Here is a 20,832-nt window from a genome sequence, read left to right as displayed (position 1 = left end):
AAGGCTTCCAGCACGGTTTGGGTCTGTAAGGCAGTAGTGTTGGCGCAGCTGGGCTTTTTCTTCCATTTCTTGTGTGACAGATAAGACAGATGGGGTCAGCAAAGTGTCCCAAAACTTGGCAGCTGACCAGAGGAAGAAAGGATATTTCAGAACTACCTATCACATCATGTTCTGCTCGCCATCCCTCTTGAAAACAAAAATGTTGCTAAGCGTGGAATAGGGTTGGCCACCGCTGCTGATGAGAGTGGCATCCTCATGCTTTTCTAGACAGCTCTCAGTCACCAGCGTGATGGCAGCCAAACGGCTCCGTGTTGCTTGTGTTTGAAGGCTCCAAAATAAATTCTGCACCATGATCTTCATAGGGAGCTGCCTTGCCTGCCTCTGCTCTGTCTCTGGGGGAGGGGCTCCTTCCTCGTACCCCCCTGGCCAAGGGCCAGGCTGTGCCCGCAACATGGGTAGGTGAGTGGCTGCTCGCACCAAGCTGTCACGGGCGGAGGTGGTTTCTTCCACATGCATCTCTCTTCTCCGGGCTTGCACGGTGTCGAGACCTGCAGGGGGAGGGTGGACGGCTACTGGTGGGTTCATGAGCAAAGTCCTGACCAAAGGGTGGGCGCCGTCACTGATAGAAACACGTCTCTCTTTGGTGGTGGTTTTGCAAATTCTGCAGAAAATCAGAAGCCACACGGAGGGGTCTGTTGGTCAGAAATGGTGAAGTTAGCAGAGTAAACAGCATTTGTCTCAATACTTGTCCTTGTGTTGAAAGTGTTAGCATTTTCAACATTTGTACTCTCCATAAAATGAGCTGTTATTGTACAAGCTTGAAGTCCTTTAGGGCAATAGTGGCATTATGCCGGTTTTTTATACATCTAAAAGGTCTAGGTTGTATTTTCAATCATTGTAACCTATTATCTGTAATTATTTTTTCTTCCTTCCTTCCTCCTAGAGCAAGCCTGAGAATGAAGAAAACGTTTTTAATCACTCCTGTTGCATTTTCCAATGTTTTTCATGATACATTTTCAGACAGTCCAATCATATATAAAAGGGAATTAGAGACTGCAGTTTATAAAGACAAAAGTATTTTATTTTTAACTTGAAAATTGGTGGAGTTTCGGATCTCATGTTTCCTCCACATGTTGGCGCACAGGGGCCTCCTTACAGTTGAAGGCCTAAATAAGCTATTTTTTTCTTTGGTACTGTGTTTTTACTGCAAAAGTAGAAGTAAATATGGAGGTGCCAAATATAATCACCTTTCAGCATTGTGCCATTGTGGTTGTTGTAAGTAAATCCTTGTTTAGCTTTGCATGGTTAACTCTGTGGTTTCTGCTGACAGCTGGATGTGCACTTGGTTTTTGGTTAGTTTGGTTTTTGTTTTGTTTGGTTTTTTTTAGCTGAACTGAAATTATAATACAAAGAATTTATAAAGAATGTTGACTTGTGTAGACTGCATTTTAATAGCCTAAAATGTAAACTAATAATTTGGACTAGAACACTTTTGATTTGAGTATTGTGGAAAGGAATGATGTACGTCCTGGAAGTAAAAGTTTCCTTTAGAGAAAGGAAAAAAAGGCTAACAGAAGCTGGAAGTCCTTCCCCCCACCACCTTGCCCCCATGTGAGCTGCAATTGTGTTATGGTTCCTTGCCCTGACAGTTAATTTTCTAGGTAATTTGGTGTACAAAATCAGAACAGGAACAGAATGTCAGCATAAGCATGTTCTTGAGTGTCTTGCTCATAGCACTGAAAATGGTTAGAAATATATTCAGAGTAATCTCTGTGAAACTGGACACAAGTATAACCAGTGAAAAGCAGAATTATGTGAAGGCCCTAAAACAAAACCCCAGTACCATAACAAACTTAATTACTCAGGAACTTAAGTGAATTTAGAACTTTCTCTCAGATGCGGAGATAAACCAGGATTTATAAGGCCAGTAACTTACATTCCAGTGAACAGCATGTGAACTTCCATTAAACAGGAAGCCACGTGGCATTTCAGGAGAGGACAGAACTGCGAAGAGGCTCGAGGAGAGAAAGGAGGTGGCTTATACAAAGGTACATAGCTGCATCTCAGTAGTATGTGGTTTTGGCTGGAGTTGATGTTTGGGTAGAACAGTAGCTGTTAACTCAAAATGCATCTAGTTCATGCATTTCTTAAGATTTCTTCTAATACTGTAAAAGTATCTGGCAAATGGATGTTTTTTCTGAGAGGCAACAAGGCACATTGCTTATCCACAATTCCCATTGTTTTCCAATTGATACTACTTCACATTTTTTAGTACCTTCATAAATATATAGCACTTATTTGCTAGTCTAGCCATTCTTGGTTGGTAGTTTGTGTGGCGGGGTAATAATCTGGTATATACAAGGTTACAACATCAGGTCTAAATCAATATGTACCTTCAGCATATGACAAGTTAATTATACAGAGGATCAGCAGTTTCTCTTGAAGAGAAGGCAAGAGTCATGGAGCCCTCCCTCAGTTTTGTCTTGTCCGAGGTGTGGCTGGAAACCAGTTTTCACCTGAGCTGCTGAAGCAGTTGAGCTGCGTGGGTGAGTGGGGCCGGGCTCGGGGTGCTCCTCCGTCCTGCCACCCCACTGCTGCGCTGCCAGAGGGGCAGAGCCTTCAAATGCCACTCTTCTCAGCGTGCTGGTACACCGTGCTGTTAGAAGTGCTGGCGCAAAATAGGGGGACTGGATGTTTTGACCAGAAAAATCTGCCCGCTTGGCCTTAGTGTCTTCTCATATTGGGTTCTTAGTGACCTACTAGTAGCTTTCAGCCTTCACTTCCCCCAAGCTTAAAATTTTTCAGCTTTTCAGGTGTTTTCATGGGCAAATGCTCCATCTGAAAAGAAAACTGCATTCTTGTAATAATTTACTTAGCATGAAAATACCTATAGGGTGTAGTGTGTAAGTCTAGCAAGGATGTCCTCTCAGAACTTAGCTATTCAATTTACTTTCTATTTTTTTTCTTAATAAAAAACAGGGATTCTTTTTTTTTTTTTTTTTTTTTTTTGGTGGAGGATCTAATTATAATTTTTTTAATTATAAAGTTGTTCTTTGGTAATACTACCCTTGACCTGGTTTCTTAAACTCAGAGAGTGCCAGTGGCGTATTTGCGTCTATAGAGTCTTCATCACTCTGTGCGTGGTGTGCATGTATATTTACATTAAAATAAGCAAAGAACATGATAAAAACATGAATTTGTTCAGTCTTTCTTTTGTTAATATTATTCAACTCTTGTTAGATTTGAAATGGTTGAAATTAGACATGGGCTGTTTTTCCTGAGGTACGATAATATAGCACTTGTGTTGTTCCTGTCCAGCTAATGAGCTGGCCAGCTCTTGACTCCTGTCCTTGCATGGGAAAGAGGTGTGCAGAAGGGCTAGCTTCATTTTGGGGAAGCTGCTTAATTAGCGTATGGCTCTTCTGATGGCTGAGAAGACAAAGTGCAAAAGGATGACAAAAAATAAATAGCTAGTGACTCTCTCCAGGGGAAGCAGCAGTTAAAAAGCACTCTCTTGAGTTAAGGACGATCTGCCATAAGCTGCAGGAAATGTGCCACAATATCTGGAACTGTGCTTCCCTCGGGGTGGATTTATGACCGATCGGCCTTGGAGCCAGCCTGGGTTTCAGCCTGTGTGCGTGCACACACCCACAGCCCTGTGTGTGTGGAGACACACAGGCAGCTTAAGTGCAGGAACAAGGGGAGCACAAATCCGACACTCAAACCTTTCAGATTATTTGAGGGATGAAAACACAAATGCAGGAATGTGTTTTTATTGCATTGCTGCCACGCCAGGGCTCCTTATCGTGGGCTGTCAGCTCTGCTGGGCTCTGTCCAGTCCTGGGGGAGGAGGGTTAAAGACACACAGCTTGCTCTAAGGGGCAGGTCTTTCAGGAGCGGAGCCTCTCTCTGTGTTGCTTACTGTCCTCTGAGAACCTTCCTGTTGAAGGGCTGTGGGGAGAACAGCCCTGGGCTTGGCACAGCCCTGCATGGCTGTGGGTCGAAGGCCAGGCAGGAGGGGCGCAGCTCCTGTGGGGGATGGGGAAGGCCCTTCCCACGCCTTCTTATGGCTGCTGGGTGGGAAATGGGAAGTGGAATCTGCCTCGGCCTTGCACTCCCACTCCCAACTCAGCCCCGTTTTGTCCTCACAGCAGCAGTTAAGTCCGATGAAGCTCTCTCCCCCCATGTTCAGTTTGCTGGAAGGGTGTCATTTCTTTGTTCCTTGTAAAATGCCTAAAGCACCCTCACCTCCTTCCTCCCCCCAGGTTTGGTGCTGTGATCCACTGCAGTGACATGGAGACCAGCCCCAGAGGGAGTAGCTGGGCTGGTGATGGGAGTGAGATGGATACTCCTTCAAGGAGAGGGTATGAGTGGGACTGAAAGTGGGTGGATGTGGGTTTGGATTGCCACCACCTGTTCAGTCTCCCCAGGGAAGGAGGAGGATTGTGGAAGCATCCATCCCCTTCACACCGGTGTGAGGGAAAAGGCTTAAATATGAGGCAAAAATGCTTACTGTAAGTCTTCATGTTTAGCTTACGCCATTAAGGCAGTATATCATTTAACTTTTTCTCTAGGTGAGTTTTCTTTGGAAACCAGGGAAGATACACAATGTGTAGTAAACCTTTTAAGGTGTATTACCTGCCTGCCAGACTCCTCACCGTGGTCAGCGCAAGGCTCTGCTTTCAAGACCCTGTACTTTGGTTGGGCTTGTTTGTCTGAAGTTGGACTGAAGCAAAAATTACCTTATTGCTTTAGTGCCAGGGGTATATTTGAGGTGTGAAAGCATCCTTCTGTCCCTAGTGTAGTGCTGACTGGGTGAATGGACCAGGGAAACTGCCTGACAGGTATCTGCATACCGACACTTGATCCTTTATGTCTCTAATGTAAGTTTGATAATGATACTAGCAAGTCGACTCTTGTCTAATTACGTGTTCAGAAACAGCTATGTTATCTTACTGGTACAGAGGACATAGAGTGCTCAGAAGCATGAACAACAAAAAAACACAAGAGGCCAGGGGGACAGCCTGAGTGTCTTCCTGAGAGTACATAACCTAACACAATGAGACCTCAAATAGCTTTGTGGGGAAAAAAACTCTTAACTCTTCATCTGTTAGAAGAACCAGCACAATCTGTTTTCTTTTTTATTCTTTTTTTTTTAATTTTTTAATTATCTAAATCCATATGAAAATGGTTGGGGTTTTTTTTTGCATGAATGAGAGACATATATATGAGAGACATATAGAAAGGTTGAAAACCTAAGAGTTTTTTTGTTTGTTCATGTTGTGTGGTGGTGTGTGTTTGCATGTGTTTGTTTGTTTTTCCCCCCCATGGAGGGAACTTTCCATGGTATCTAGACTAAAGCCCAGTATTTGAATGAGTATCTTTTCTAGAAGCAGTGGCCAACCATTTTTGAGGAAAAAAATGAACAAAATGCTAAGAAGCACTTGCTGTTCTTAGTCTTTAATGTAAGATAGTGATGTTCAGTAATATCTGAAATGCTGCTTGACATAATTATCGCATCATTATTGCTACTATTCCTGTGATTTTTGTTTTCAGTAAAGAGACATTTATACTAGTTTTGGTGTAGCAAAACAATTAATTTTGAAGTATTTTCATATTCTAAGAAACAAAATGCTCTGCTGTGTCCTTTCAGCTTCTGGATGGAGCTCTTTTGTATGAGTGGTAGGTCAAGAGTTTTATGTTGGTCTCTCAAAATAGAGCTCACAAAAATAAAATACACTAAATACTTTTTTTTTTTTTTTATTTGGAAAGGGAGTTTTCATGCTTTTGCACTTAGTTGTTAACACTGTTAAAAATTAACAAATTGCATAACATACTGTTTTTTATCAGCATTTCTGATGGACAGAAATGCATATCAGGTACACTCTCTAGGTATTACAGTACTTCTTTAAAACATAAATGAGAAAATTGACTGCGGAAATCCTAACTACACCTCATGAAAGCAGAACATGCGAAGTATAAGGCTTTGTGTGCAAGTTAAATACAGCTGTTGTTTTGTACAAATGTTCTTGTACATGGTAGTTGTGTTTGATAATAAAACATGCCAAGAGATCCAGATTCCCCTTTTCCAGTTATAATGGTGTCAGTCTCATTTGGGTAGAAGGGCGTTAACCTGTAGAGGGGGTTGGGGAAAACCCAACAGTAAACTCTGTTTCTGTATCTTAGACATGAAGGTAATTTTTTCTAAAGGTGTAGGTGTTTTTTTCAAAGTAGTAAAGGTATCTTATTCCCTCCCATGGTATAAATAAAGGGAAAATATTGTGATTTTGAATGCTAACAGTATTTGTCCTTGCATTTGATTAATCACAGAAAAGTGGTTTATAGTGTCCCTGAAATGGTCTCTCTCAGAGTTGCTAGAAATAGGAATTATGTCTGTCCGTTCATAATCCTGCTGAGTAACAAAAACTGAAAGAGACTTGAAAGGAGTTTAAACAATTAACTTAACATGAAGTACTCAGAGCCTTCTAGAAGATCACCTTGAAGAGCAGATGCTATTATTTCATTTTGCAAATGTATGTGACAATATAAAATGTAATACAATACGTAATTACAAATTTTTATAATGTATTGATAATATCTAAATTATTTACCATCAAACCATCTTAATGCTTTTGATAACATTACTTTATTATAAGCCTTAATCAGGTAGTGATTTCTTTCTCTGCCCTCCCCTGTAAGAATGTTTTGAGATACTGAGTATTAACCAATTTGTAAACTCTTTTTTTAAACATGGTTGAATTATTTTCCAATTTTATTTTAAAACCTTTTATTATTTTATTTGGTAGACTTACTTAATGGCAAGAGTATTTCCTTTTTGCCTACATTTTATGTAATTGTCATCCTTAATAAAGCCTAGAACTAACCCAAGCCTTATCCTACAATGTGAGGAAACTGAGGTCTCATACTGAAGTTCAGCTCCTGGAGGCCTGCAGGACATGTAGAGTTACATGGTCCATTGCAATTCGCAGCATTTTCAGTTTATTATAAAAGAAAGTTAAGAGGTTTAACTCCGGTCCCAGTCTTTCTCCAAACAGTAGTGAAATGCTTGTAAGAGGAAATCAGGTGATGGTCAGCACGTTACTACCATTTTCTATTAATAAGTAGCTTAAAAAAACCTACGTGTTGTCTTATAGGTAGTCGTATATGTTACTGATCTCCTCCTCTAACAAGATATTTTCTCTTATTCTTTATATATATATATAATATATATAAATAAAAGATTGGGTGAAGAGGTTATTGGTTTATTTACCTGGATATTTCTATCAAGCTTTTCACTTGAGTGAAAATGAGGCACCTTTAGGAAGAGTGATCAACTTCGACATATTTGTGTCTTTGAGTCTACAAGTCAGTCTGCTTTCCAATGCTATATTCTTATTCTACCCTCAGATGTAAGCGTAAAAACTAATTTGAAATTCATTACATACAAGTTTTGAAAGACAGATTTGGCATTTCCCCTGTGAAAGGAAGGTAGGAATTTGCATTATACCGTCTTTGACTAATGCTAGTGTTTGCTTCTGGTTTTGTTCATAGTTTTTCCATGGAAGAACAGCATGCAGTGGTCTGATTTTCAACAGTTCGCTGTCAGTTACAGTTGTGAGTAGCACAAAGAAAATATTTTTGAGGGTGAAACTTCACTTGTGGCACTTTTTTCTGCACGGATGAGCTCTTCAGGCAGAATTTGTTCAGGTTGCTCCAAACCATGCAAAATAGAAAGCTATGCACAGACTGTGAAGAGTTGCTTGTCTTCAGAGAGTACCTAGTTTTTCAGAGGGATCCTTTCAAGAGGAGGAGGAGGAGGAGGTCATGCAGGGTGTGGTCCTGTCCTCCTCTGAACCCATGACAAAGCTCTCTGAAATCTGGAGGAGTTGCTTTTCTCTGTGAAGGCAGACTGTTTCTATTCTCTTGCTTTTTTGCCTCTGAATAATACACAAACCGTAAGGAGACAGCTCTAGAATTGTGGAAGTTATCTGATTATAGCTTGAAAAGATAAGGAGGTTCTTCCGCTTCGTTGCGTGCGGGTTTTTGGGAGGTGGGTTGTTTGTAGAGTGTGGTTTGGTGTGTTTTTGTGTGTGTTTGTTTGGGGTTTTTTTAATCAGTTATCATTTCAGTGTCTTAGGCTTTATTGTAGTAGTCACTTAGACTGTTCTGATTTTGTCACTGGTACAATGAGGATAATACTAATTTTCTTTCTTTGAGTTTAGTTCCTGCACTAGAGTGACAAAGTTTATTATCTGCTCGAACACAGGTTAAATTTGTAAGAGGATTTCTCTGCTTTAGAAAGCATTTATACTGTCTACAGAATGGGACTATTTCTTTCCCCTTTTTAAGGAGGTGAGAGAATTCAGCTCCCATAGTCTCCTGTGGGGAAGTTTATTAGTACAATGTGATATTTATGCATAAAATAATCAATGAGAGGAAAACAAAAAAACATTTTTAGATAAAGAAGGTAGATACAGTCTTTATAGCCTTAGTTGAGGTAAGGAAAAGATGCAGCAGCTTTAGTAATATTTAATGATGGATAATGTTTGCTTAGTTTTTCATAAACGTTTCAGACATACGAGACGTGAAACAATTCACTGATGTAGATGTTTCACGTTACTTGTTTGATGCAATTCTCCATTTTCTCACCTATATTCATAAAATTCTACCTGTCCTTTCTTTGGAAGGAATCTTTACTTATCTTGCTGGGCTCTTTTTTTGCTGTTACCTGAGTCATTCATGAAATGGTATTTTGTTTTCTTTCATAGAATATTGATAGTCATCTTAACTAAACGTTCATAAATTACTAAAACGATACAGGGGAGGTAATTTAGTGAATGGTAAAATTATGTTATGCTTCCTTTTTTGAAAGCAAGTGGAATGTGCAGATGTGGATGGTGAACAAAATAATTAAGAAGATTATTATGTAGTAATTTTAAATTAAGGAGATTCTGTCAGTGGAACAAACACTTGGCAATAGAACAGTATGTACATATCTCCCAGATTTTCCTGTTAATGGCTCTTATTTTAAACTCGTGCTTTGTTAAATCTCAAAAGCCAGCTCTTGAGTTCTCTCCTAAGTTAGTTTTTTGTAGTTATTCCATTCAGTTTTTAACATAAATACTAAACCATGTGCTGTTGGTGTAGGAACACACATCAGGAGACTTTAGCTCCCTGTCTGGCTTGTTTTGTTGCTTTGCTTGTCCCATGGTATTTTCCATTAGTCTGGCGGAAACGCCATCAGAAATGTTTCCTATCATCAGGTGAATCAAGCATGAGGTGTAATCTGTTAATGTTAATTAAGGAGTTTGATAATCAGAGAAGGAGGATAGTACAGTACTACTGTTCATTTTATGGAAAATATAAATATGCCTACTATATTCACTATGGAGGCTCATAATATTTCCTCACAGAAACTCTACTCATGTCTCTGGATGAGTTGTCATTTAAATACTTCGGTGTCAGACCTTAGTTTTTATGACCAAGATGAAAATGGGCAATTGCAAAAATTAATTCATAATTGTATAAAGTGGTTGGAGGTATAGGTTGGTACTTAAGTATCTTTCAAGAGGTGTGATACAGAGATGGAGATAACATTTTTAAGCAATGGAGAAAAAAGTTGCATAGAGTATGAAGAGTCCTCAGTTAGAAAGGAGTGCTAGGTGATATCTCTACCAGCTTGAAGATGATGGACAACTCTAGTTGTGGTAGCTGTCGACAGAGGTGATGGCCAAGGCTGTAGAGGTAAGGATCCATTCGTAAGGCATCAGGATGTCTGCTTAGGTGTTTGGTCACCTCAGATGGACAGAGCTGTTTGTTTAGGAACATAGTTGTTTCACTAGCCTCAACAACTTATTTTGATGAAGAAGAGATACTCTAGTTCTGCGCCAGAACTTCCACAGAGGTATCAGAAGGTGTCTGGGGAGCTTTGCCTGGACCTCTGTGAGTTTCACTGCAGGCGCCACCAGCCTGACATCCCTCTGGACGGTGGCCTTCAGCGACGAGCCTGAAAGCTGCTGTTCCAAGTGGTGGGACAGACTGGCTCCTTTGCTTCAGCTCCCGGGATGATCTCATGCATTCTGTAATGCATTTGGATTTTTTGGCACCTACAAAGCCAGGCCAGTCCAAGGTCTGAATTCTGCACAGTTTTTATGTTTTCATATAGGGCCATACTCAGTTTCAGCAGAAATGTGATCCTGCTGCATTCCACCGCTGGAATAGCAACAAAATAAACCGTATTTTTTGTTTTCTCTGTAGCTGAATTAGTAGCAGCAGAGAGGACATAAAACTTGCTTCCAAGTGAAACGCAACTTTCTAGTTGAAATCAAATATTTTTCTTCTCTTTGTTCCTGGTGTAGCTCTTACTTCTCATAGGAGTTACTCTACTACTTAATACCTGATGAGGTTGATTTCTGCACTTTTCTTTAAATCAATGAGGCAGTGCACAACAGACTGCTGTTTTCTGGGTAAAGTTTGATGAAAGAGTCTAGGTATAGTAATAATGCAAGCAGAAACATGGTCAGCAGATAGAAGTGTCAAGCTGTACCTAATCTGCGTGGGATGTTGACTCCACTCTGACTGATGAATCTTCACTTTCCTGGTACCTCTGGGCCTCTTTCTGCCACCAAGTCCCAAGCTAAAAGCCAGTCATTTGTGAACATACACACAGTTGATTTAATGGTTCTTTACCAACATATGTAGATAGTGGCTAACAGGGTAGTGGATTTGAATGGCTTTTTTTTTTTTTCCCCTCTTACTTATTGAGAAAGTCCTTTCCTATCTAATTTAAATATGAAATTTCAAACAATAAAATACAGCCTTTTTTTTTTTCCCCTAACCTTTTCATAGGTCAAACTTCGGAATAAACAGAGTCATGCATAGTTTAGCAGCACATCTTTTCTTAGCAGATGCCAGTGTGTATTTTGCTTAGATAATGGTATCTTTTTCTGTTTGAGTTTAAAAAGAGTCTTCACCCTTGTAATTGATCACTCTGCCTTATACTTCAGATTTATTTAAGTTACAATGGAGAGAAAACAAGTACTGGTATATGCTGCGCACCCATGTGAAAGAAAAGATTGTCAGCATAGGCTTCTAGTCTTGTATTACTTTTAAATTAGTCTCCTACATCTTCCTTGTCAGCCACCACATGAGTTTCAGAGCCATTCTGCCAATAGCTGCATTGTCACCTATTTAAAATTAACCACGTTTAAAATTTTTCCATAAGTTTCACAGGGCAAAGAAAGTTGTATTTCAACATTTTGTAGTTTCTTTTTTGCAGGATGTGCTCCAGGAATAATAGTAATAATACAAAAAATTGTGCATGTATCTACATATATATGTGTAAGCACACACGTAAGGGATTGCTTCTGAATTTCAGCAGCCTGATTTCCTTCCTGGTTTCTTTTTGGAGATAATACTGCTGGGGGGACTTTCAGATCTCTAGTTGTAATGTTCTTGATGATACGGTAGTATTTTTTTGCTATTACCATTTGAAGAAAAAAAAATTTGGGGAGGGATTCAGAGATTTGCCAGGCTGTGCTAAACTCTTACAAATTTTGATAATCCTCTATGCCATTCATCACTACTTGAGACATTTCTTTACTGCTTTTATAAGACAGTTAATTATTTTCATTCATCAGTTGAGTTGTTTTTTTTATCTGGAAAGAAATTTTTTCAGAAGTCAAATGACCAACCGTACTGTGTGCTTAAATCATGAAGATTTTTTTGTTGTGTTTTTAGTCACACCATTGACTTCTCTTCAGAGTACCACCCAAGGGTTATATTAGGATCATGGGTTTTTTAGAAAGTCACTCTTTTTAAAAGGTGGGCAGGGAGAGTGGTGATATTATTATTCATTGGAAATCTGGTATGTTGTGTGGCCTTCAACTGTCTTCTTACAGACTATATTACTCACCTGGCTTCAGAGAACTCATCCAAGTCTTGACTAATTTAAATGTGCAATAGCAGCCAGCAGAAAACCGATCTCAGTATAGTTTTACCCCACACTGGTCCATTCTGCTGATCTGCTCCATTGCCATTTCACCTTTCTTCTCTCCTTGTATCAGCTAGAGATATTCCTAGGATGGTGGTAATAGAAGCTGCAGTTAGCAGAAGCTGTAGCATATTCAGATCCTCTCAGGACATGTAGGCATTTTTTATCTATTTTGAAGTTTTGTTCTTTTCACCAGGTGAAACAGGCCCACTCAAGAGTCTTGTTTGAGTTGTTATCTGGTGTTGGTTTTATTATCGTGATAAGTAAGATTTTAGGCACATATTGTCAAGTTGCATATCTTAACTTGCTCTGTAATGGATGAGGCTGTAGAAAGCGCAGTTGGTGTTTTATCAGTCAAAGTCTTAATCTTCCTATATTGCCAGCCATGGGTTTTTAAAAGCCAGAAAATATATTTAAAAAATCAAATCTAGGTTTGACTCAGTGCTTTAACAGTGGTAATTTAAAATTCCACTCCCCAGCAGTAAAAATGCTGTAATGATTGCAGCCCTGCTTAACTAACAGTGGTAATTAATTGTGCCGGACTTTTCCCTGTTTATCTGATAGTAAATAACATTGCTTGTTTTCTTTCCAGTTGTTTTAGTTGTGGGAGAAGTATCTAAACAGATCTCTACTGATATGCTTTTAAGTGGTGTTCCGTCACTCTTTAGTAGTTTTCACGTAAACAGGACGTCTTTTTGCAGAAAGATTTGATGCCACTGTTTGGTTTTTTTGTTTTTTTGTTTTTTTTTTTTTTTTAAAAGCCATACTTGAAATTCTCTTTGTATGCTTTTCTTTTCAGCAGCAATATAAAAATATTGACATTCTGCCCTTGATCATAACAATCTAAGAGGAACTAGCAATGTGCAGTTTTTGTGAGTTCCTGTATATTGTGCTGAAAACAAACATTTTCACTTCTTAAAATTCACAGGACTCCCCCCAAATTACTATTAATATCTGTCAATTCATATTCTTTTACCCTATTTTCATGCATTATGTACTGGAAATTTCCCATGATTTCCATTTTCACTAGGGTGCTTTTCACACTGCCCCTGTGCGTACGACACTACATGCAGTCAAGGAAGACTAGAAATGTCCTCGTCATGGCCGCTGGCTTAGCCAGAAAATTATTCTGTGAGCAGGCACAAGAAAGTGGTTTTAGGTGTGGACCTGAGGGAGGGGCAGACTTCAGGAAACTTTGAGATGGATGGCTTTGAAAAGGAGTATTTATAATATTTTACATGTATATACAATATATATTTTCAGATACTCATGTGTATGAAAAAAAATATATATAAATACATATATGTGTGTGTGTGTATATATATATATAGTGTGTATGTGTGTCTATCTATTTGTCTTTAGATCTCCGAGTATAATTTGTTACTGGTCTTTGGCTGACGAAGTCTTAGTACAGTGACACCCAATTACAGAACCACAAAGCTCAATAAGATGCAGACTTAAGTTTTAGATTCTTCTTTGGATTTTAATTTTACGTCATATTGCAGGTTTTGTAGATTTCCTTTCTGGAGTAAATAATGTGAAATACTGTCTTCTCTAAAATTATGCAAATTGCTCTACCACTGTGTTTTCTTGTGTGTGATTATCATGTGTGATATCAATTGCTACCTATGCTCCCCATAAAGAATTAAAATAATTAGAAGCTTCAGGTTTTAAAACAGAGTAGATAACACAAGCATGTTCTTCATATTTCTGTGCTAAATTTGCATTTGGGGATTTTGAAAGCATCTGGATTCCTATGTAGGGCAGCATCGGGAACAAAACTGGAAGCCACTTTGTATTCCACTGATTCAGAGGTGTTTCCTGGAAATTATTTCCTTATGTATTAGTTAAAACAGAGTCTTTAGTAGAAGAGTTCATCATAGCAAAAAGGCATCTAATTGTGTACTTTATAGGTTCACATTGAACAATTTTTTGTACTAAATATGTGACATATCTTGCAGAAAAGCTGGACATTGTTAGAGAATTCTAAAAAATATGTGGTATGGAATTTTATTTCATTTTAATGTAAGGACTTGACTCTGTTTCATATGTTTCAGAAAAAGAGAAAAGCTGTGGTGGTCTTAAGGGTAGCCCAAGGTGTTTTTTACTATCTAATAGTTCTGTAGTGTCTAGGTCTGTAATTTTGTAGTCATAAGGAAAATGATGTTTTCTCCCCACTCATAGATGGCTGAAGCGTAAAGATCTCACCTCTGACTCTGAACTGGAAGACAGGCAGGTGTCACTGACCCAGAGCGGCTGTCCCGCAGAAACGGGGCCTGGTTGGGGGGTGTGGGGCCGGTGCTGCCTGGCAACTGGGCAGTGCCCGGTGCATATCGTGCTGCCCTCCTCGCCCCAGCACAGACCTGGGGTCCCCGTGATAGGCCAAGGGTGGGTAGGCTTGGTCTCACTTTGCAGCATCAGAGCACATTCTGCTTCATTACAACAATAATGGTGGACAGCAGGATGACCATGAGCCAGCACTGTGCTCTTGTGGCCTGGAAGGCCAATGGCATCCTGGGGTGTATTAGAAGGGGGGTGGTTAGTAGGTCGAGAGAGGTTCTCCTTCCCCTCTACTCTGCCCTGGTGAGACCACATCTGGAATACTGTGTCTAGTTCTGGGCCCCTCAGTTCAGGAAGGACAGGGAACTGCTGGAGAGAGTCCAGCGTAGGGCAACAAAGATGATGAAGGGAGTGGAGCATCTCCCTTATGAGGAAAGACTGAGGGAGCTGGGTCTCTTTAACTTGGAGAAGAGAAGACTGAGGGGTGACCTTATTAATGTTTAAAAATATGTAAAAGGTGAGTGTCAGGAGGATGGAGCCAGGCTCTTCTCGGTGACAACCAATGATGAGACAAGGGGCAATGGGTATTAACTGGAACACAGGAGGTTTTGTTTAAATTTGAGAAGGAACTTCTTCTCAGTGAGGGTGACAGAACACTGGAACAGGCTGCCCAGGGAGGTTGTGGAGTCTTCTACTCTGGTGACATTCAGAACCCACCTGGACACCTTCCTGTGTAACCTCATCTGGGTGTTCCTGCTCTGGCAGGGGGATTGGACTAGGTGATCTTTCAAGGTCCCTTCCAATCCCTAACAATTTGTGGTTCTGTAAATAACTGTTTTTTCCCCAGAAAAAAATAAAATTGGTCAGTATGGAGGATCCTGCTTGATTTTCTGGGATGTATGTGTGTAAGAAAGACGTGTTAGTACTCTGTTTTGTGTGTGGGAAATGGGACTGAAGGTTTCGAAATGATGGTCACAGTAAAGGCAAAAGCTTTGATAGGCTTCCAGCTTAGGTTTTTGCAGTGTGCCATCTCAGAAATGCTTAAGGGTTTTCCTTCAACCTTGCACTGCACTGCCTTGATACACACTTCTCTGACAAGACACCTAAAGCATTATGTAAGGAGCATAAGGCTGCCTTTGTCCTGGGGCACAAGTGTTATTGGTATGAGGCATGAAAGCTTTACAGAAATTATTAAAATAAAACCGAGGCTAAAAGGCTGAAGAGCACAGCACTGAGCAATGCACACTGCTGCATGCATTTTGTTTCCTCCAGGGCTGAGTAGCTGGGTGCATGCAGGGTTTATGTGACTGTGCAACTGCTCATTCTAGATTTCAACAGCTCCTTTTAAGCAAACACAGGAATAATATAGATAAGCTCTTCTAGTCACAGAGGATGAGCTCATTGAATTGGAGCAAAGGAGAAATGTGTGTTGTGTGCTGTGTGAAATTTCCAACAAAGAGGTCTTAACATTTTAATTGACAAATAGTCAGAAATGTTCATAATCAAACTACTTTTAATACAAAGTACAGAGATGCAAAGAAATTTGAAGGAAGGAAGGAGTGACTGCCCATTAATGAATATGAGCCAAATTTTAATTAATATTGACACCACGTTTTTGAGGTTAAAGAGTGCAGGGCTGTAATTATTACAGTACTTATTTTTATTTTTTAAAGCATTTACTGGTTGCACACTGCCTACCATGATGTCCTGAAAGTTGGCCAAGGAAGAGTTTTTGAGATAAAATGTTGCATAGTAATTACCTAAAGTTAGATGTTTTGGATGGTTATATCTTCGAGAATGGAAGATTTAAAAATATGCAGTCAAATATTATATGCACATTTTGGAGTTTTGTTTTACTCATTAGTTTAGTTGTTAAAATGCAAGTTTAAATCCGGTGGTACTTCATTTGCTACTGATGCTGCTGTTTGACACTGAACTGGTCCTTGTAGTTACCTTGCACACACCACTTAACACTGTTCAGCCTTGCACTAATCAAGCTGTCAGCATAATGCAAGAAAAAGTTATGTTTGTGTCCAGTGGCTAAAGCATATCCTTCTTACTTGTCTTGCAGGCACAGGAGAGAGTGGCAAAAGCACATTTATCAAGCAGATGAGAATCATTCATGGATCAGGTTACTCTGATGAAGACAAACGGGGTTTTACAAAACTGGTGTACCAGAATATATTTACAGCAATGCAGGCCATGATCAGAGCCATGGATACCCTCAAAATTCCATACAAGTATGAACATAACAAGGTGAGACTTTTGTTTATTTGTGTAGCTGAAGCTTTTCCTCTTTTTATTTTGCGAAGTATACTGAAGGTCTCAAAAAATTACATCACACAAACTATACTAAAAGTTCAGAAAAAAAGGGCATATTCCAGTCCTGCCTTTAGTTCCATTCTCTTTCTGCTGTTTTGACAACACAAAGGTGGTACTTTTAACAGGATGCCTGGGGGGTTTGTCACAGGGCAGAGGTCGTTTAATGGCAGGCTGCTCTTTGACTGTGACTTCAGTTACCCCTTGTCTTTTACTCCCAGGCAAGCCATGCTCTGGCCAGAGTACATTCTCCTGATCTGTAGCGTAACTTTACGGCTTAAGATTTGCCATTAGCATTACAAGTGGAAAAAAATTCAAATTATTATAAAAGTAGGTGGGGATTCCTGTTTGTTTGTGAACATATTGTGAAATAAAAATTTCAACACAAGACCTTAAAATAATCAGATTCTTTTGAGATTGCTGTGATTGAAATTTAAAATAACAAAATAGATTTGAAATATTTGGATGGTTCATCTCTGACCAGTCTGACTGCTTTCCTCATCTAGTTAAAGATGTTGCTGCTCCTTGCAGGGGGGTTGGATTAGACGACCTTTGAAGGTCCCTTCCAACCCAAACTATTCTATGAAGGAGAGTGAAATGCATAATGTTTATTTGAATACATGGTAGAGCACAGGATTACATGGCTATATCTCCCACTTCTTGTTCACAGGAGCGGTACAAATTTGTTCTTCAGAACTTCTGATTTTTACTGTTGAGCCATTATCAGCAGCTTTGTCAGGTGGAAAATTTAAGATGTCACACAAGTGGAGGGCTCACCTTTCTTTCAGTCTTTTGAAAAAGTAATTATTATTTAGCAATCCTGGATGAAAATAATAATTCCTTTGAATTACTCCAAAGTTCTTTTACTCTAATAATTTTTTAAATATCAGAAACTATCAAAGAACACGGACATTTCCAATAAAGAAGTAAGCTTCTGTTAACTGGGGAAGACAGGATGAAATAAATTTCTGTTAAGATGAAAATCTTTTTGTGTCTACATACATGAAGTTTAATTATTATAACTAAACTCCTGTGTATGTCTTAAGGTATCTAATCTAGAAGTAGGAAAGGTAAAGCTTATTACTAGGTTAAAGAAGCTTTGTTTTTCCATTTGATTTGATTCTGCCATAGTCATTGCAGATGGTCATCCCTTTGGTGGTGGTGTGGTGTTGCAATAACCAGAGTCTTGCAGGAGCCTGGCTTTGTGCAGTGGGAAGTCAAAAGGATCCTGTCTGTCAAAGTCCATATTGTTAACCTTCTTGAATGTTGGGTGGGGTTTTTTCTGTGCATGAAAAAGTTTGAAAAATTTGTCCTAGTTGGTAAAGAAATTGTTGGACTTCTAATCTAACTGCACACTGGAGCTTTCTAGTTTCTCCTCATCCCTCACAAATCAAAATCAAATGTGTGTAATTAGTATTAAAAAGGAAACAGCATTTGTATGTGTCATACAGCCTTTTGACTCCGTGTTTGTGCTGTGCACAAAGCATACAGCATACTGGCCTGAAAAGTTAGCTGATTGTAAAGCGCAAAAATTTTTTCTTCAAAGTAGATATTGATTGTCACTTTGCCCCATAGCATCTGGAAGTCCTAATTGTAAATCAGGATTTTTTTTTTCCTTGTATTATACTACAGAGTATATTTTCTGTAGTTATTGTTTAAGCTAAGAGTGCTGAATTTACAGTGTTTTTATGTAATTGAAGTGAGCTGTATACACATGTCCAGAGCTGTTCACTTGCTCTATATAAAAACAACTTTCCTGAAAGTGAAAATCTTTGTGTTCAGGTCCTTCACAAGCATTCCTATCAGTTTCTAATAGGGCTACATGCAGAGTAAAATAGAAGTCACCAACTGACAGTGTCTCAAGGTAATTCCTGTACGAATTCTTTTGGAAATACAGGGGAAACCAAACTTGCTACAGCGTCATGCTAGAACTGAGAAGATTGCAGTCTGCTGCATTTAAGGCGTGGTATACAAAGTCACTTCACTTTAAAGCAGTGAAAGCAAATCAATTGGTTAATCTGTTTCTTTTTTTATTTATTTTTTTTTAAAGGCCATTGAAAACAAACTCATTAGCCTAGCAGTCTGGAAAACACAGGAAGGGCACTTCCTATTAATTTGAATCTCCTATCAGGAAGTCCTATCTCTGGAGAGAATATCTCAAAGTTTGAGTAACAACATATTTTTAGCACAGTAGTTGTTTTGCACAGTAGTTTAGCAAACTGCAGTTCAAGCTGGTACTGATATGTTTAGGCCTAAAGAAAATGGACCCTTTTTTTTGTCATGTCATTTTTTGTCTTCATGTTCTGCAGTAGACTTTGGGACTAGAGTAGAAATGCTTCTCCTGTACCAATTTTCTTACTTTTAAATGGGAATTATTAAAATTGGAGTTTTTTTAATCTTTGAATGCTGCTGAAATGTGAAATATTACTGTATCAGAAAGTTAGTTAAGTACACAGTTGCAATCTTTGTGTGGAATGGATTGGATTACTTTAATATAAGTGATGTAACAAGTGGCAAGTTTTAAGTTTAGCAAGTTAGTTCTTGTGGAATTGTGTTGGCTTCATAGTCACCAATATAGCTAAAGAGGCAGCAAGTGAAATGTCCTGTTTTATAATATCTAGGCTGGTTTTAAAGGTTTATCGTCAGAGTAGTGAAAGTCAATTGATAAATATCACTATTAGTATTTAGAATGTAATATCTCAGTTCTGATTGTACAACGTTATAACATGGAAGACATTTCTTTTTTGTGTTAAACTTAAGAATATGAGCTCTATTGAGGTTTAAGATGCTGGGTGAGGGTGATCTCTTAGGAATTTGTCTGTCATAGGAAATGGTGGCTTATGGGCTGTTTTTCAGTTTCCTTTTGGGTGTTATTGTTCTTCTGTTACTTATTTTTTAACTGGGAGTTATGCAGTTCTCACATTCTCTTGAATTTTAGAGTATTTTATGAAATATGGGAAAACCTTAGTCTTTTTATAGAAATGTTTATGAACAATACTCAAAATTGGCTGGCTTTGCAAAATGTTGTGAGTGTGCAGGACTAACTTATGCAATTGCAGGTATTCAAATGCACATTTTAAAAACTAAAATACAGGTTTATTTTTTTACAATTTGTCTTTTTAGAAAGCCAAACCATGTTTCAATGCTTCTGTAATTCCTTCCCAATACTGAAATAAGTCCATTCATATTAATCTTCTAAATTCTTACGTTTTCATTATTCTTCATAATGGCTTAGAAGCCTTTCCTTTTGTATTTCTCCTTTTTAAATTTTTTTTTCTTTACATGTCTAATATTGCTGAAGGTAGGCAGTATATATGGGTGGCTTTTTTTTTTCCTCGTCATTAAGAAGTTCTACCAAGTCTATTACTATACTAAACAAATGTATTGCTGTACTGAACACTGGCTGCCACTGTTACCCCATACTATTCCCTTTCAATGTAAATTCCAAAAGACAAGTTGTGTCTCTGCTCTACCAGGCAGCATCAGGAAGGTGTCACTCTGTGGTGGTTAACAGGCAGGAAATATTACTCGAATCCCATGCCCATAATTTCCTGTGAGACTTTGTAAATATTCATAACAAGATAACTAATGCGAGTAACAGTAGCAGAACAGGCTACAAGAAAGTTTGCAAATAAGCTGAAAACTTAACTTTTATTGTACGCACAGACATTTGCTGTTAAGTTTCTAATAGTGTTTTCTGATTAAGCTTTATGTATTTTTCCTTGTTCAGTTTGAGGAATGTTTTGCAGATAGGGGAAATGCTTTCAAAGTCCAAAATTTTACTGGCATTATCTTCAGGTCCACGTTTAAGACAAATCTTCTAAGATAAATCCACTGGAGCAAACAAATAAAAGTACGGACAGATGCAGGACAACACGAGTGGCTATGGAGTCAGACTGCATGAATTTTTATCTCGGGTAAACGGTGGGGGTGTTAAGTGTTCTAGATGTCGATGTTGAACAAACCTAGGCTGGAGGAAAGGTCCTCCTGCAGACACCTCACCTGATATGCAGAGAGTGTGAGGGACTGAATCCAGAGCAGGACTGTGCAAACACTGGGAGGGGTGCTGACTGTCAGATGAAGTGGGATTTCTGGCCTTTTGTTGGTGGGGGGGATGTTTTGTGGATTTTGGTTGTTTATTAAAAGCAAGAATTATATTCTTGGGATGCTGAAATGAAATTGGTTTGGAACAGAGATAACCAAGTGGCTCTTCAAGCAGATGGAGAAACCTGAATGGTGCG

General features: G+C 38.9%; 1 protein-coding gene across 1 annotated transcript in view; it reads left to right on the top strand.

The window, feature by feature from the left end:
- The window catches only part of GNAQ (G protein subunit alpha q), a 137,844-nt gene that overhangs the window by 28,267 nt on the left and 88,745 nt on the right, over window positions 1-20,832 (top strand). Inside the window, exon 2 of the mRNA XM_082074800.1 lies at window positions 16,344-16,528. Within this exon, the coding sequence (XP_081930926.1) occupies window positions 16,344-16,528 (185 nt within the window). The remainder of the gene's footprint in view (window positions 1-16,343; window positions 16,529-20,832) is intronic.

This window comes from Streptopelia decaocto (assembly GCF_964273445.1).
Source record: "Streptopelia decaocto genome assembly, chromosome: Z".
Classification (NCBI taxonomy): domain Eukaryota; kingdom Metazoa; phylum Chordata; class Aves; order Columbiformes; family Columbidae; genus Streptopelia; species Streptopelia decaocto.
This window is presented reverse-complemented; position numbering and strand designations above follow the sequence as displayed.